The sequence below is a fragment of the Rattus norvegicus genome, chromosome 9, assembly GCF_036323735.1.
Source record: "Rattus norvegicus strain BN/NHsdMcwi chromosome 9, GRCr8, whole genome shotgun sequence".
NCBI classification, from domain to species: Eukaryota; Metazoa; Chordata; class Mammalia; order Rodentia; family Muridae; genus Rattus; species Rattus norvegicus.
This window is the reverse complement of record NC_086027.1, coordinates 841,507-858,757: the sequence shown is the minus strand read 5'-3', so window position 1 is coordinate 858,757 and position 17,251 is coordinate 841,507. Positions and strand designations below refer to the sequence as shown.

At 39.8% G+C, this 17,251-nt stretch overlaps 1 protein-coding gene and 1 non-coding gene across 10 annotated transcripts in view; one reads left to right on the top strand and one right to left on the bottom strand.

Annotated features, from left to right (window-relative positions):
* The window catches only part of Zfp119bl (zinc finger protein 119b like), a 29,805-nt gene that overhangs the window by 4,366 nt on the left and 8,188 nt on the right, over positions 1-17,251 (top strand). For 3 of the 9 annotated variants that reach the window (XM_039084324.2, XM_006244394.5, XM_039084322.2), the window contains exons 2-3: positions 8,778-8,904; positions 9,104-9,164. The exons of 1 other annotated variant lie outside the window; for it this stretch is intronic. In XM_039084324.2, the coding sequence (XP_038940252.1) occupies positions 8,871-8,904; positions 9,104-9,164 (95 nt within the window). In that variant the 5' untranslated portion in view covers positions 8,778-8,870. Of the gene's footprint in view, positions 1-46; positions 182-7,632; positions 7,658-8,777; positions 8,905-9,103; positions 9,165-9,193; positions 9,307-15,269; positions 15,371-17,251 lie in introns of those variants that run through there. 5 more of the 9 variants (XR_010054903.1, XM_039084323.2, XM_006244395.5 and 2 more) reach the window with 5 other exon arrangements.
* Positions 15,257-15,393, bottom strand: LOC120094900 (small nucleolar RNA SNORA48). Its single transcript, XR_005489592.1, has one exon. It is a non-coding gene; the product is annotated as a small nucleolar RNA SNORA48 (small nucleolar RNA).

Here is a 17,251-nt window from a genome sequence, read left to right as displayed (position 1 = left end):
TATAATCAATCCCCAAAGTATTCCATTAAAGAGTTGTATTGCAAAGCCTTGGTTGTATTGCATTTTCACAGCCATAGAACTTTTGTATACCTTTGCTGTCCTGAAGATCACTATGTAGACCAGGTTGGCCTGGAAATCATAGAGACTCACCTGCCTCTGCCTCCTGAGGCTGGGATTAAAGGTGAGTGCCACCACACCAGCCCATGGATTCTCCTTGTTTTAAAAGTTAGTAATTTTAATATAATTTTAATATAAATATAAATTTAGTTTAATTTGTATCATCAATTATGCTGCTCTGTTTATATCTCTGTATATATAGTAGGCATTTCTCCAGCAATGCAGTCTCTTATTCAGTGTGAACAGAAATGAGAGGTGTGATTCTCCTTTTTTTTTAAATTTTATTTTTCTTGGATATTTTATGCATTTACATTTCAAATGTTATCCCTTTTCCCCCCTCTCCCATATCCCCTCCCACCTTCCCCTGCTTCTGTGAGGTTGCTCCCACGCCCACCCACCTACTCCACCCTCAACACCCTGGCATTGGGGAAACAAGTCTCCACAGGACCAAGGGCCTTTCCTCCTATTGATGCTGGACAATGCCATCCTCTACTACATATGTGACTGGAGTTATGGGTCTCTCCATGCATACTTGTTGGTTGGTGGTTTAGTCCCTGGGAGCTCTGGTGGGGTTGGGTTGGTTGATATTGTTGTTCTTCCTATGGGGTTGCAAACCCCTTCAGCTTCTTCAGTCTTTTCTCTAACTCTTCAGTCCCCTTGTTCAGTCCAATGGTTAGCTGCAAGCATCCTCATCTGTATCAGTAGGCTCAGGCAGAGCCTCTCAGGGGACACCCATATCTTGCTCCTGTCAGCAAGCACTTCTTGGCATCTGCAATAGTGACTGGGTTTGGCAGCTGCATATGGGATGGATCCCCAGGGTGGGCAGTCTCTGGATGATGTTTTCTTCAGTCCCTGTTCCACTCTTTGTCCTTGTATTTCCTCCCGTGAATATTTTGTTCTCCCTTTTAAGAAGGAATGAAGCATTCACATTTTGATCTTCCTTCTTGACCTTCATATGATCTGTTAAATTTTTCTTAGATATTACAAGCTTTTGGACTAATATCCACTTATCAGTGAGTGCATAACCATGTGTGCTCTTTTGTGACTGGGTTACCTCACTCAGGATAATATTTTCTAGTTCCAATCATTTGCTTGCAAATTTCATGAAGTCATTGTTTTTGATAGCTGAGTAGTACTCCATTGTGTAGATGTACCACAATTTTTGTATCCATTCCTCTGTTGAAGGACATCTGCATCTGGGTTCTTTCCAGCTTCTGGCTATTATAAATAAGGCTGCTATAAACATAGTGGAATGTGTGTCTTTGTTGTATGTTGGAGCATCTTTTGGGTATATGCCCAGGAGTAGTATAGCTGGGTACTCAGGTAGTACTATGTCCAATTTTATGAGGCAACTCCAGACCAATTTCCAGAGTGGTTGTACCAGCTTGCAATCCCACCAACAATGGAGGAGTGCTCCTCTTTCTCCACATCCTTGCCAACATCTGTTGTCGCCTGAGTTTTTTATTTTAGCCATTTTGACTGGTATGAGGTGGAATCTTAGGGTTGTTTTGATTTGCATTTCCCTGATGACTAAGGATGTTGAACATTTCTTTAGGTGCTTCTCAGCCATTCAGTATTTATTCCTCAGCTGAGAATTTTTTGTTTAGCTCCCATTTTTTAATAGGGTTATTTGGCTCTCTGAAGTCTAACTTTGTATATATTAGTTCTTTGTATATATTAGATATTAGCTCTGTATCAGATGTAAGATTTCCCAATCTGTTGGTGGCCATTTTGTCCTATTGACAGTGTTCTTTGCCTTACAGAAGCTTTTCAATTTTATGAGGTCCCATTTGTCGATTCTTGATCTTAGAGCATGAGCCACTGGTGTTCTGTTCAGGGAAATTTTCCCAGTGCCCATGTGTTTGAGGCTCTTTCCTACTTTCTCTTCTATTAGTTTCAGTGTATCTGGTTTTATGTGGAGGTCCTTGATCCATTTGGACTTGAGCTTTGTATAAGGTGATAAGAATGGATCAATTTGCATTCTTCTCCATGCTGACCTCCAGTTGAACAAGCACCATTTGTTGAAAATGCTCTCTTTTTTTCCATTGGATGGTTTTAGCTTCTTTGTCAAAGATCAAGTGACCATAGGTGTGTGCGTTCATTTCTGGGTCTTCAATTCTGTTCCACTGATCTACCTGCCTGTCTCTGTACCAATACCATACAGTTTTTATTACTATTGCTCTGTAATACAGCTTGAGGTCAGGGATGGTGATTCCCCTGGAAGTTCTTTTATTTTTGAGGATAGTTTTTGCTATCCTGTGTTTTTTGTCATTCCAAATGAATTTGCAAATTGCTCTTTCTAACTCTATGGAGAATTGAGTTGGAATTTTGATGGAGATTGCATTGAATTTGTAGATTGCTTTCAGTGAGATGGCAATTTTTTACAATATTAATCCTGCCAATCCATGAGCATGGGAGATCTTTCGATCTTCTGAGATCTTCTTCAATTTCTTTTTTCAGAGACTTGAAATTCTTGTCATACAAATCTTTCACTTGCTTGGTTAGAGTCACACCAAGGTATTTTATATTATTTGTGGCTACCGTGAAGGGTGTTCTTTCCCTAGTTTCTTTCTCAGCCTATTTATTCTTTGAGTAGAGGAAGGCTACTGATTTAGTTGAGTTAATTTTATATCCAGCCACTTTGCTGAAGTTGTTTATCAGGTGTAGGAATTCTCTGGTGGAACTTTTGTGGTCACTTAAGTATGTTGTTGTAAAATTATATTTAATAAAATGCTGTCTTTTACCCCGCTAGGTCCAGCACCAAAGTGCCCAAAGATATCTGGTAGATAGCTTGCTAGAAGCATACATCCCAATTCCACAGTGGCCCAGTGTCTCTAGCCGCTGCACACTTTCTTACATTTAAATTGCTACAAAAAAGAACACACAACACAATAACCTCTGATCCAATTAATAAGATGTAATTGCCCACCTAAACATACAAAGCCCTATACAGATCCATCCCTTAAGAATATGCATAACAACCTGTAAATACAGATTGGAATCTTAACGTCAACCTCCATGTTCTCTCCGCAGCTACTCTGTTGTCTCCTCCAGTCTCCTATCCTTTATGTTTCAGTCTCCTCCTCTTCACTCAAACTTTTCTCCCGTCCATCCTTTCTTCTCATCCAATGATAGGCCTCGTTCTATCCTGTACCTGCCCTCACCTGGATGACATCCTACATAAGTATACTATCATATTATCTGCAAATAGTGATATTTTGACTTCTTCCTTTCCAATTTGTATCCTTTTGACCTCTTTTTTTCGCCTAATTGCTCTGGCTAGGATTTCAGGTGCTATCTTGAATAGGTAGGGAGACAGTGAGCAGCCTTGTCTAGTCCCTTATTTTAGTGGGATTGCTTCAAGTTTCTCTCCATTTAGTTTGATGTTGGCTACTGGTTTGCTGTATATGGCTTTTACTATGTTTAAGTATGGGCTTTGAATTCCTGATCTTTCCAAGACCTTTGTCATGAAGCAGTGTTGAATTTTGTCAAATGCTTTCTCAGCATATAATGAGATGATTATGTATTTTTTCCCTTTTAGTTTGTTTATATAGTGGATTACGTTGATGGATTTCCATATATTGAACCATCCTTGCATCCCTGGGATGAAGCCTACTTGATCATGGTGAATGATATTTTTGATATGTTCTTGGATTCAGTTTGCGAAATATTATTGAGCAATTTTGCATTGACATTCACAAGGGGAATTGGTCTGAAGTTTTCTTTCTTTGTTGGGTCTTTGTGTGGTTTAGATATAAGCATAATTGTGGTTTCATACAAGGAATTGTGTAATATTCCTTGTTCTGTTTCTACTTTGTGAACTACTTTGAAGAGCATTGCTATTAGGTCTTCTTTGAATGTCTGATAGAATTCTGCGCTAAACCCATCTGGTCCCGGGCTTTTTTTGGTTGGAAGACTTTTAATTACTGCTTCTATTTCTTTAGGGATTATGTTTAGATGGTTTATCTGGTCCTGATTTAACTTGACACCTGGTATCTGTCTAGAAAATTGCCCATTTCATCCATATTTTCCAGTTTTGTTGAGTATAGTCTTTTGTAGTAGGGTCTGATGATTTTTTGAATTTCCTCAGTTTCTGTTGTGATATCTCCCTTTTCATTTCTGATTTTGTTAACTTGGATACTCTCTCTGTGCCCTCTGGTTAGTCTGGCTAAGGGTTTATCTATCTTGTTGATTTTCTCCAAGAACCAGCTCCTGGTTTTGTTGATTCTTTGTATAGTTTTTTGTTTTGGTTTGTTTGTTTGTTTCTATTTGGTTGATTTCAGCTCTGAGTTTATTTCCTGCTGTCTAGTGCTCTTGGGTGTACTTGCTTCTTTCTGTTGTAGAGCTTTCAGGTGTGCTGTCAAGCTATTAGTGTATGCTCTCCCCAATTTCTTTTTGGAGGCACTCAGAGTTTTCCTCTTAGCACTGCTTTCATTGTGCTGGGACTAACTTTCATGTTAGTTATGTTGTGCCTCCATTTTCATTAAATTCTAAAAAAGTCTTTAATTTCTTTCTTTATTTCTTCCTTGACCAAGTTATCATTGAGTAGAGTGTTGTTGTAAGCGGGCTTTCTGTTGTTTTTGTTGTGTATTGAAGACCAACCTTAGTTCATGGTGATCTGATAGGATGCATGGGATTATTTCAGCCTTCTTGTGTCTGTTGATTCCTGTTGTGTGACCAATTATATGGTCAGTTTTTCAACAGGTTTCATGAGCTGCTGAGAAGAAGGTATATTCTTTTGTTTTAGGATGAAATATTCTATAGATATCTGTTAAATCCATGTGGTTCATAACTTCTGTTAGTTTCTCTGTGTCTCTGTTTAGTTTCTGTTTCCATGATCTGTCCATTGCTGAGAGTGTGGTGTTGAAGTATCCTGCTAGTATTGTGTGTGGCGCAGTGTATGTTTTGAGCTTCAGTAAAGTTTCTTTTATGAATGTTGATTTCCTTGCATTTGGAGCATAGATGTTAAGAATTGAGAGTTTATCTTGGTAGATTTTTCCATTAATGAGTATGAAGTGTTTTTTCTTATTTTTTTTGAAAATTTTTGTTTGAAAGTTGATTTTATTCTATATTAGAATGGCTACTCCAGCTTGTTTCTTGGAACCATTTGCTTGTAAAAAATTTTCCCAGCCTTTTTCTCTTAGGTAGTGACTGTCTTTGTCACTGAGGTATGTTTCCTGAATGCAGCAAAATACTGGATCCTGTTTATGTATCCAGTGTGTTAATCTATGTCTTTTTTTTGGGGGAATTGAATTCATTGATATTAAGAGATATTAAGGAATAGTGATTATTGTTTCCTGTTATTCTTGTTGTTAGGGGTGGAATTATGTTTGTGTGGCTCTCTTTTGTGTTTATTGCTAGAGGGTTACTCTCTTGTTTTTTCTAGGGTGTAGTTTCCCTCCTTGTGTTGGAGTTTTCCATCTATTATCCTTTGTAGGGCCGGATTTGTGGAAAGATATTGTGTAAGTTTGGTTTTGTCATGGAATATCTTGGTTTCTCTGTTGTGTTTTGCCCTGAAGTTATCTGTATTTTGATGCTAATTCCACTGCCCCAAGGACAGCTGCCTAGTCACTTCTCAGGAATCAGGTGACTTCACCAGAACTTCCCCATTGAATTTGTAAAGTACAGGTGAGGGGCATGTACAGGATAGAAGGAGGCCTGTCACTGGAGGAGAAGGAAGGATGGGCAGGAGAGAAGTTTTAAGGAAGAGGAGGAGACTAGAACAGAAAGGAGAGACAGGACAGAGGAGAGGGTGAGAAGCCATGGCAGGTGATGTTAAGATTCTGTGTATTTACAGGTTGTTATTAATGTTCCTAAGGAATGGATGGTGCGGGCTTTGTATGTTTAAGGGGGCAATTATATCTTATCAATTGGATCTAAGATTATTGTGTTGTGTGTTCTTTTATGTGATGGTTTGAATGTAGGAAAGTGTTCAGCGGCAGGAGACAATGGGCTGCCTCGGAGTTGGGATGTGATTCCGCCAAGATATCTAGCAGATATCTTGGGGCACTGAGGTGCGGACCTAGTGGGGTAAAAGATACCTATACTTTTTTTATTTTTATATTTTTACAACAACATTTCTCCATCTTTTGTGATTGAGAGTTTTGTCTGGGCTGGCATTTGTGTTTTCTCAGGGTCTGTATGACATCTGCCTAGGATCTTCTAGCTTTCATAGTGTTGAAAGATCCCCGAAGAGAGACCCTTACTCAAGTCTCGGGAAATCGCGGACCCCAGACACAGAGAGACCATTTTGGATTAAAAAGCAAAGGCGAGGTTTATTACGGAGATCTATTATGGAGATCTCTGGGCCGACAAGTATCCCGCGCAGGAGACAGAGGTGTCGACCCCGAAACTCAAAAGTCAGGGAAAGCTAGGGGGTTTGGGGCGGCTATAAGTGATTGGCTCATTCAAACATAGACAACACAGCAGAAGAGTACGAGCTGACTGGGGCGTTCAGGGTTTTAGAAGCTAGGGGCTTATCAGGGTTTGAAGGACATCTGGTTAAGGTGTGACTCTGAGTAAGCTGGGGGGGAGATGCCCTTCTGCCAGATGGTTTATGAGTCAGTCCTGATAACTCGGGCTGGTTCCTGCATTCCTTTTCTTTATCTTTATGGTCTGTTAGTCTTAGCAGGGCTGCCTGGACTTGTCTGGGCTTGTTTCTTATAGTTTAGCCCTGAGTCTGTGGATTTTGAAACTTACTCTTTTAATTTTATATTTTTAAACCTTAAATCTGTATAATTTTCATTGTCTGTTGAGATGTCTGGTGTATTTCTGATAGGTCTGCCTTTATATGTTACTTGATCTTTTCCCCTTACTGCTTTTAATATTCTCTCTTTGTTTTGTGTATTTGATGTTTTGACTATTATGTGATGGGAGGAATGTCTCTTCTGGTCCAATCTGTTGGGGGTTCTGTAGGCTTCTTGTATGCTCATGGGCATGTCTTTCTATAGGTTAGGGAAGTTTCCTTGTATAATTTTGTTAAAGACATTTACTGGCCATATAAGTTGGGAATCTTTACTCTCTTCTTTACCTATTGTCCTTAGGTTTGATCTTCTCATTGTGTCTTAGATTTCCTGGTTGTTTTGGGTTAGGAGCTTTTTGCTTTTTGCATTTTCTTTGACTATTGTGTTAATGTTTTCTATGGTATCTTCTGCTCTTGAGATTCTCTCTTCAATCTCTTGTATCTTGTTGATGATGCTTGCATCTATGACTCCTGTTCTCTTTCCTAGGTTTTCTATCTTGAGGGTTGTCTACCTTTGTGATTTCTTTATTGTTTGTATTTCCATTTTTAAATCCTGGATGACTTTATTCAATTCCTTCACCTGTTTGGTTGTGTTTTAATGTAATTCTTTAAGGGATTTTTGTGTTTTCTCTTTAAGGGCTTCCACTTATTTACCTGTGTTCTCTTGTATTTCTTTAACGGAGATATTTATGTCCTTCTTAAAGTCCTTTATCATCATCATGAGATGTGATTTTTTTTTTTTTTTTTGGTTCTTTTTTTCGGAGCTGGGGACCGAACCCAGGGCCTCGTGCTTCCTAGGTAAGCGCTCTACCACTGAGCTAAATCCCCAGCCCTGAGATGTGATTTTAAATCTAAATCTTGCTCTTGCATTGTGTTGGGTTATCCAGGACTTGATGTGGTGGGAGAACTGGGTTCTGATGATGCCAAGGAGTCTTGGTTTCTTTTTTTTTTTTTTTTAAAGATTTATTTATTTAATGTATTTGAGTACACTGTAGCTGTCTTCAGACACACCAGAAGAGGGCATCAGATCTCATTATAGATGGTTGTGAGCCACCATGTGGTTGCTGGGATTTGAACTCAGGACCTCTGGAAAACAGTTAGTGCTCCTAACCACTGAGCCATCTCTCCAGCCCCGGAGTCTTGGTTTCTGTTGCTTAGGTTTTTGTGCTTGCCTCTCACCATTTGGTTATCTCTGATGTTAGTTGTTCTTGCTGTCTCCTACTGGAGGTTGTCCCTCCTGTGTTCCTGTGAGCCTGTGATCTTTTTTTTTTTTTTTTTCGGAGCTGGGGACCAAACCCAGGGCCTTACGCTTGCTAGGCAAGCGCTCTACCACAGAGCTAAATCCCCAACCCCTGAGCCTGTGATCTTAAGAGTGAGAGCATTCCTGGCAGACCAGTTCTCTCAGGGCAGTCTTTGGGTCTGGAGCTCTGTGGGACAGTCTTAGCTCTGGGTGTAGATGGAGACTGGAAGGGTCTTGCCTTAGGCTGCCCTGAGGCTTCTGGGCCAGTGCACTCCTGGCCGGTCTTTCCTTGGACAGTCAATGGTGAGAAAGTCAATGGTGGGCTGTGGGCTTAGGAGGGAGAGCACTCCTGGCAGACCAGCTCTCTGTGGCCAGGTTTTGTTTCTGAGGGCTGTGGGACAGACTCAGCTCTGGGTACAGATGGAGGCCAGAAGTTGTGAGTCTCCTTTATTGTTTCCTTGTAAAATGAGTTGGTGATTGTATTCGAAATTCTCTGACATGGAATTAATATGTCAAGCACACAGAATTATGTAAATATATATTCAATGAAGTATATATTTAAATGACATTTAAAATGTAGCAGCATCACAATTTCTAATATATATATATATAATATTTCTAATATATGTGTGTATGTGTACTCTCTGTATATATATCCATATACATGATATACTTTAGGATGCAGTGACCTATGAGGATGTGCATGTGAACTTCTCTCAAGAAGAGTGGGCATTGCTGGATCCTTCTCAGAAGAGTCTCTACAAGGATGTGATGCTGGAGACCTACTGGAACCTCACTGCTATAGGTAATTATATGCATTTTCCTTTACTTTTTAACTTAAGAGGAGACTTTCTTAGAGATAGGTGCTTCTCTGTGATTTTAATTGTAAAAGAGGTAAAATGTATATAAATCAGGCACTGTTCTAAGGCTCGCTGAATATAGTGATTTAAATTTTACATAATTTCCAGTGATATATTATGTATTTTTTTGGTACTATATTTTAGGCTACAAATGGGAAGACCACAATATTGAAGAATATTGTCAAAGTTCTAGAGGACATGGAAGGTAATTTTCATGTGCATGCTGATACATATGTGCTTCTGAAGAAATTTTAATGTACCCTGAAGTTTTAATCAAAAAAATTGTAAACAAGCCTGACTTTCTGAGGAGTGTCAAATTCTTCCATCATTGTATGCGTCAATGTCAGGTAGTTAATCGGTATTTGCAAAGTATTCCTTTAAGAAACAAGAAAACAAGGCTTTAATAGATGTCACAAATTTAATGATAGCCATGTGAGAACCATGTTATCGAAGTATCCACAGAAAAAGCATACAGATTCATTCAGGATTAATGTCTGTCTGTCTGTAAATGAATTCTTTTTTTTTTTTTTTTTTGGTTCTTTTTTTCGGAGCTGGGGACCGAACCCAGGGCCTTGCGCTTCCTACGTAAGCGCTCTACCACTGAGCTAAATCCCCAGCCCCGAATTCTTTTTTTTTTAATTGGATATTTCATTTATTTATACTTTAAATGTTATCCCCTTTTCTGGTTTCCCCTCAGCAAGCTCCTTATCCCATTGCCCCCTCCCCCTGCTTCTATGAGGGGGTTCCCCTACCCACCCACCCACTCTCACTTCACTGCCCTGGCATTCTCCTACACTGGTAGCCTTAAGCCTTCACAGGACCTAGGGCTTCTCCTCCCATTGATGCCAGATAAGGCCATCCTTTGCTATAGCTGGAGCCTCCATGTGTGCTCACTGGTTGGTGGTTTAATCCCTGGGAGCTCTGGGGGCGGGGTCTGGTTGGATGGTATTGTTGTTCTTCCTGTGGGGTTGCAAACACTTCAGCTCCTTCAGTCCTTTCCATAATTGCTCCATTGGAGTCCCCGTGCTTAGTCCAATGGTTGCCTGTGAGCATCCACCTCTGAATTTGTCATGCTCTGGCAGAGCCTCTCAGGAGACATTCATATCAGGCTCCTGTGAGCAAGCACTTCTTGGCATCATCAATAGTGTCTGGGTTTGGTGTCTGTATATGGGATGGACCCCCGGTGGGGCAGTCTCTGGATGGCCTTTCTTTCCTTCAGTCTCTGTTCCACTCTTTGTCCCTGTATTTCCTCTAGACTGAGCAATTCTGGGTTAAGAATCTGGAGATGAGTGGATGACCCCATCCCTCAACTGGGGAACTTGTCTAACCTCTGGATATAGTCTCTACAAGGTTCTCCCTCATCTTTGTTGGGCATTTCAGCTAATGTCATCCCCATTGGGTCCTGGGAGCCTCTTGCTTTCCTGGTATCTGGGACTTTCTAGTTACTACCACCTGTTCCCCATTCCCATTGCTACACACCTCTGTTCAATTTCCTGACCCTCTGTACATCATTCCTGTCTCCTCCCATACCTGATCCTTCCCCTCTTTCCCCCTTCCTTCTCTTCTCTTTCTCCCAAGTCCCTCCCATTCTCTACCTCCCATGAGTATTTTCTTCTCCTTTGTCAGAAGGACTGAAGCATCCACACTTTTGTCTTCCTTCTTTTTGAGCTTCATATAGTCTCTGAGTTATATCATGGGTGTTTTAAGCTTTTTTGCCTAATATCCACTTATCAGTGAGTATATACCTTGTGTGTTCTGTTGTGACTGGGTTACTTCACTCAGGATGATATTTTCTAGTTCCAATATTTGCCTGCGAATTTCATGATGTCATTGTTTTTAATGGCTGAAGTACTCCATTGTGTAAATGTACCACATTTTTTTGTATAGATTCCTCTGTTGAGGGACATCTGGGTCCTTTCAGCCTTCTGGCTATTATAAATAAGGCTGCTATGAACATAGTGGAGCATGTATGTGTTTGTACTTGTTGGAGCATCTTTTGGGTATATATGCCCAGGAGTGGTATAGCTGGGTCCTCAGGTAGTACTCTGTCCAGGTTTCTGAGGAACCTCCAGACTGATTTCCAGAGTGGTTGTATCAATTTGCATTCCCACCAACAATGGCGGAGTGTTCCTCTTTCTCCACATCCTCGCCAGCATCTGTTATCTGAGTTTTTATTCTAGCGGTTCTGACAGGTGTGAGGTGGAATCTTAGGGTTGTTTTGATTTGCATTTCTCTGATGACTAAGGATGTTGAACATTATTTTAGGTGCTTCTTGGGCATTCAGTATTCCTCAGTTAAAAATTTTAGAGCTTAAGCAATTGGTGTTCTGTTCACGAAAATTTCCCCTGTGCCGACATGTTCAAGGCTCTTTCCTACTTTCTCTTCTATTAGTTTCAGTGTTTCAGTTTTATGTGGAGGTCCTTGATCTACTTGGACTTGAGCTTTGTACAAAAAGGTAAGAATGGATCAATTTGCATTCTTCTACATGCTGACCACCAATTGAACTGGCACCATTTTTTGAAAATGCTATCTTATTTCCACTGGATGGTTTTAGCTCCTTTGTCAGAGATTGAGTTGTGTGCGTTCATTTCTGGGTCTTCAATTCTATTCCATTGATCTACCTGGCTGTCTCTGTACCAATACCATACAGTTTTTTTAAAAAATTTATTTATTTATTTTTTTATCACTGTTGCTCTGTAATTCAGCTTGAAGTCAAGGATAGTGATTCCACCAGAAGTTCTTTTATTGTTGAGAATAGTTTTTGCTGTCCTGGGTTTTTTGTTATTCCAAATGAATTTGCAAATTGCTTCTTCTAACTCTATGAAGAGTTGATTTGGAATTTTGATGGAGATTGCATTGAATCTGTAGATTGCTTTCAGCAAGATGGCAATTTTTACTATATTAATCCATGAGCATGGGAGGTCTTTCCATCTTTTGAGATCTTCTTGGATTTCTTTCTTCAGAGACTTGAAGTTCTTTTTTGGTTCTTTTTTTTTTTTTTTCGGAGCTGGGGATCGAACCCAGGGCCCTGCGCTTCCTAGGCAAGCGCTCTACCACTGAGCTAAATCCCCAACCCCGAGACTTAAGTTCTTATCATATAGATCTTTCACTTGCTTGGTTAGAGTCACACCAAAGTATTTTATGTTATCTGTGACTATTGTAAATGGCGTTGTTTCCCTAATTTCTTTCTCAGCCTGTTTATCCTTTGAGTAGAGGAAGGCTACTGATTTGTTTGAGTAAATTTTATACCCAGCCACTTTGCTGAAGGTGTTGATCAGGTTTAGGAGTTCTCTGGTTGAACTTTTGGGGTCACTTAAGTATACTATCATATCATCTGTAAATAGTGATATTTTGACTTCTTCCTTTGCAATTTGTATCCTTTTGACTTTTTTTGTTGTCTAATTGCTCTGGCTAGGACTTTGAGTACTACATTGTATAGATAGGGAGAGAGTGGGCAGCCTTATTTAGTCCCTGATTTTAGTTTGATGTTGGCTGCTGGTTGCTTTTTCTATGTTTAGGTATGGCCTGGAGTTCCTGATCTTTCTAAGACCTTTAACATGAAGGGTGTTGAATTTTGTCAAATGTCTCAGCATCTATGATCATGTGGTGGTTTTTTTTCCTTTGAGTTTATTTATGTAGTGGATTACATTGATGGATTTCCATTATATTGAATCATCCCTGCATCCCTGGGATGAAGCCTACTTGATCATAGTAAAGGATCATTTTGATGTGTTCTTGGATTCAGTTTGTGAGAATTTTATTGAGTATATTTTACATTGATATTCATAAGGGAAATTTGTCTGAAGTTTTCTTTCTTTGGATATTTGTGTGGTTTAGATATAAGCGTAATTGTCGCTTCATAGAATGAATTAGGCAGTGTTTCTTCTGTTTCTATTTTGTGAAATAGTTTGAAGGGTATTGGTATTAGGTCTTCTTTGAAGGTCTCACAGAATTCTGCACTAAACCCTGGGCTTATTTTGGTTGGGAGACTTTTAATGACCACTTCTATTTCTTTAGGGGTTATGGGACTGTCTAGATCATTTATCTCATCCTGATTTAACTTTGGTACCTTGTATCTGCCAAGAAAATTGTCCATTTCATCTATATTTTCCAGTTTTGTTGAATATAGGCTTTTTGTAGTAGGATCCGATGATTTTTTGAATTTCATGTTTCTGTTCTAGATACTTTCTCTGTGCTCTCTGTTTAGTCTGGGTTTATCTATTATGTTGATTTTCTCAAAGAACCAGCTCTTGGTTTTGTTGATTCTTGGTATAGTTCTTTCTGTTTTTACTTGGTTGATTTCAGCTCTGAGTTTGATTATTTCCTGCCGTCTACTCCTCTTGGGTGTATTTGCTTCTTTTTGTTCTAGAGTTATACTGTTTGTTCAGTATACTGTTTTGCTGTTAGTGTGTGCTCTCTCCAGTTTATTTTTGGAGGCACTCAGGACTATGAGTTTTTCTCTTAGTATTGTTTTCATTGTGTCCCATATGTTAGTTATGTTGTGCCTTCATTTTCATTAAATTCTAAAAAGTCCTTAATTTCTTTATTTTTCTCTGACCAAGTTATCATTGAGTAGTGAGTTATTTAGTTTCCATGTGTATTTGGGCTTTCTCTTATTTTTGTTGTTATTGAAGACCAGCCTTAGTCTGTGGTGATCTGATAGGATGCATGGGGTTATTTCGATCTTCTTGTACCTGTTGAGGCCTGTTTTGTGACCGATTACATGCTCAGTTTCGGAGAAGGTACCTTGAGCTGCTGAGAAGAAGGCATGTTCTTTTGTTTTAGGATGAAATGTTCTATAGATGTCTGTTAAATCCATTTGGTTCCTAACTTCCGTTAGTTTCATTGTAGCTCTGTTTAGGTTTTGTGTCCATGATCTGTCAATTGATGAGAGTTGGGTTTTGAAGTCTCCCATTATTACTGTGTGTGGTGCAATGTGTGCTTTAAGCTTTAGTTAAGTTTCTTTTATGAGGTGCATTTGGAGCATAGATGTTCAGGATTGAGAGTTCATCTTGGTAGATTTTTTTCCCTTGGATGAGTATTTTTTGATAACTTTTGGTTGAAAGTTGATTTTATTTGATATTAGAATGGCTACTCCAGCTTGTTTCTTGGGATCATTAGCTTGGAAAATTGTTTTCCAGCCTTTTACTTTGAGGTAGTGTCTGTTTTTGTTACTGAGGTGTTTTTCCTGTATACCCCAAAATACTGAGTCCTCTTTACGTATTCTGTCTGTTAGACTATTCTTTTTATTGGGAAATTGAGATCATTGATGTTAAGAGATATTAAGGAAGCGCTTGCCTAGCAAGCGCAAGGCCCTGGGTTTGGTCCCCAGCTCCGGAAAAAAAAAAAAAAGAGATATTAAGGAAGAGTGATTGTTTCTTCCTGTTATTTTTGTTGTTAGAGGTGGAATTATGTTTGTGTGGCTTTCTTCTTTTATGTTTTTTGCAAAATGATTACTTTCTTTTTCTAGGGTGTAGTTTTCCTCCTTGTGTTGAAGTTTTCCATTTATTATCCTTTGTAGGGCCAGATTTTTGGAAAGATATTGTGTAAGTTTAGTTTGTCATGGAATATCTTGGTTTCTCTATCTATGGCAATTTCAAGTTTTGCTGGGTGTAGTAATCTGGGCTGGGATTTGTGTTCTCTTAGTGTCTGTATGACATCACAGGATCTTCTAGTTTTTAAAATATTTGTAATTCTGATAGGTCTGCCTTTATATGTTACTTGACCTTTTTCCCTTACTGCTTTCAGTATTTTTTCTTTGTTTTGTGCATTTGGTGTTTTGCTTATTATGTGACGAGAAGAATTTCTTTTCTGGTCCAATCTATTTGGAGTTCTGTAGGCTTCTTGCATGTTTATGGGCATCTTTTGAATCTTCATTTTTCTATACCTATTATCCTTAGGTTTGGTCTTCTCATTGTGTCCTGGATTTTCTGGATGTTTTGGGTTAGGAGCTTTTTGCGTTTTATATATTCTTTGATTGTTGTGTCAATGTTTTCTATGGTATCTTCTGTCCCTGAGATTCTCTCTTCTATCTCTTGTATCCTGTTGGTGATGCTTGCATCTCTGACTTCTGATCTCTTCCCTAGGTTTTCTATCTCTAGGGTAGTTTCCCTCTGTGATTTCTTTATTGTTTCTATTTCCATTTTTAGATCCTAGATGGTTTTGTTCAATTCTTTCACCCGTTTGATTGTATTTTCCTGTATTTCTTTAAGGGATTTATGTGTTTCCTCTTTGAAGGCTTCTGTCTGTTTTTCCATGTTTTCCTATATTTCTTTTTCTTTTCTTTTTTTTTTTTTTTCATGTGTCCTAGGCATGAAACAGCTTTGGCCACCAAGCCAGGCATCAAGCTAGGATGAACAAAGGACTGCCATCTGCTCTGCCCCTGACTGATATAGGAACACCACAAACCAGGTGCTTGCCCAGTGCCGGGGGGGGGGGTCTGCATTTCTTTAAGTGAGTTATTTAAATCCTTCCTAAAGTCCTGTATCATCATCATGAGATACGAATTTAAATCCAAATCTTGCTTTTTCGGTGTGTGTTGGGGTATCTTGAACTTGCTGTGGTGGGAGACCCAGGTTCTGATGATGCCAAGTAGCCTTAGTTTCTGTCACTTATGTTCTTGTGCTTGCCTCTTACCATCTGGTTATTTCTGGTGCTAGCTAGTCTTGTTGTCTCCGAGTGGAGCTTGTCCCTCCTGTGAGCCTGTTAGCCAGTGATCTTTGGACTGTCAGCACTCTTGGGAGACCCACTCTCCCCAGGCGGGATTTGGGTATGGAGAGCTGTGGTACAGGCTTATCTCCAGGGTGCAGATGGAAACCTGAAGTCTCTTGTCCCTCGCTGTCTTCAGTTCCTATGCCCTGTAGGAGTTCCTCTTGGGACAGCTATTGGAGCAGTATTGATGGTCTCACCTGTCATGTTGGGTGTGTCCAAATTATTCCCTTTTTTTTAAGAAATTTTTTTTCAAAGATTTATTTATTTATTATATATAAGTATACTATAGCTGTTCAGACACACCAGAAGAGGGCATCAGATCTCCTGTTTTTTTTTTTTTTTCTTTTTTTCGGAGCTGGGGACTGAACCCAGGGCCTTGCGCTTGCTAGGCAAGCGCTCTACCACTGAGCTAAATCCCCAACCCCAGCATCAGATCTCATTACAGATGGTCATGAGCCACCATGTGGTTGCTGGGATTTGAACTCAGGACCTCTGGAAGAGCAGTCAGTGCTCTTAACCACTGAGCCATCTCTCCAGCCCCCAAGTTATTCCTAATATAAATTTTAGCAATGAATAATCTGGCAGCTAGATTTTTTTTATTGGATTTTTTTAAATTTACATTTTTTTTCTTTTTTTCTTTCTTTTTTTTTTATTAACTTGTGTATTTCTTATTTACATTTTGAGCGTTATTCCCTTTCCCGGTTTCCAGGCCAACATCCCCCTAACCCCTCCCCCTCCCCTTCTTTATGGGTGTTCCCCTCCCCATCCTCCCCCCATTGCCGCCCTCCCCCCAACAATCATGTTCATTGGGGGTTCAGTCTTAGCAGGACCCAGGGCTTCCACTCACACTGGTGATCTTACTAGGATATTCAATGCTACCTATGAGGTCAGAGTCCAGGGTCAGTCCATGTATAGTCTTTCGGTAGTGGCTTAGTCCCTGGAAGCTCTGGTTGCTTGGCATTGTTGTTCATATGGGGTCTCGAGCCCCTTCAAGCTTTCCAGTTCTTTCTCTGATTCCTTCAACGGGGGTCCTGTTCTCAGTTCAGTGGTTTGCTGCTGGCATTGGCCTCTGTATTTGCTGTATTCTGGCTGTGTCTCTCAGGAGAGATCTACATCCGGCTCCTGTTTGCCTGCACTTCTTTGCTTCATCCATCTTGTCTAATTGGGTGGCTGTATATGTATGGGCCACATGTGGGGCAGGCTCTGAATGGGTGTTCCTTCTGTCTCTGTTTTAATCTTTGCCTCTCTATTCCCTGCCAAGGGTATTCTTGTTCCCCCCTTTTTTTTTTTTTGAAAGATTTATTTATTTATTTTATGTACAGCATTCTGCCTGCATATGTGACTGCAGGCCAGAAGAGGGCACCAGATCTCATTACAGATGGTTGTGAGCCACCATGTGTTTGCTGGGAATTGAACTCATGACCTCTGGAAGAGCAGTCAGTGCTCTTAACCACTGAGCCATCTCTCCAGCCCCCTCTTGTTCCCCTTTTAAAGAAGGAGTGAAGCATTCACATTTTGATCATCCGTCTTGAGTTTCATGTGTTCTAGGCATCTAGGGTAATTCAAGCATTTGGGCTAATA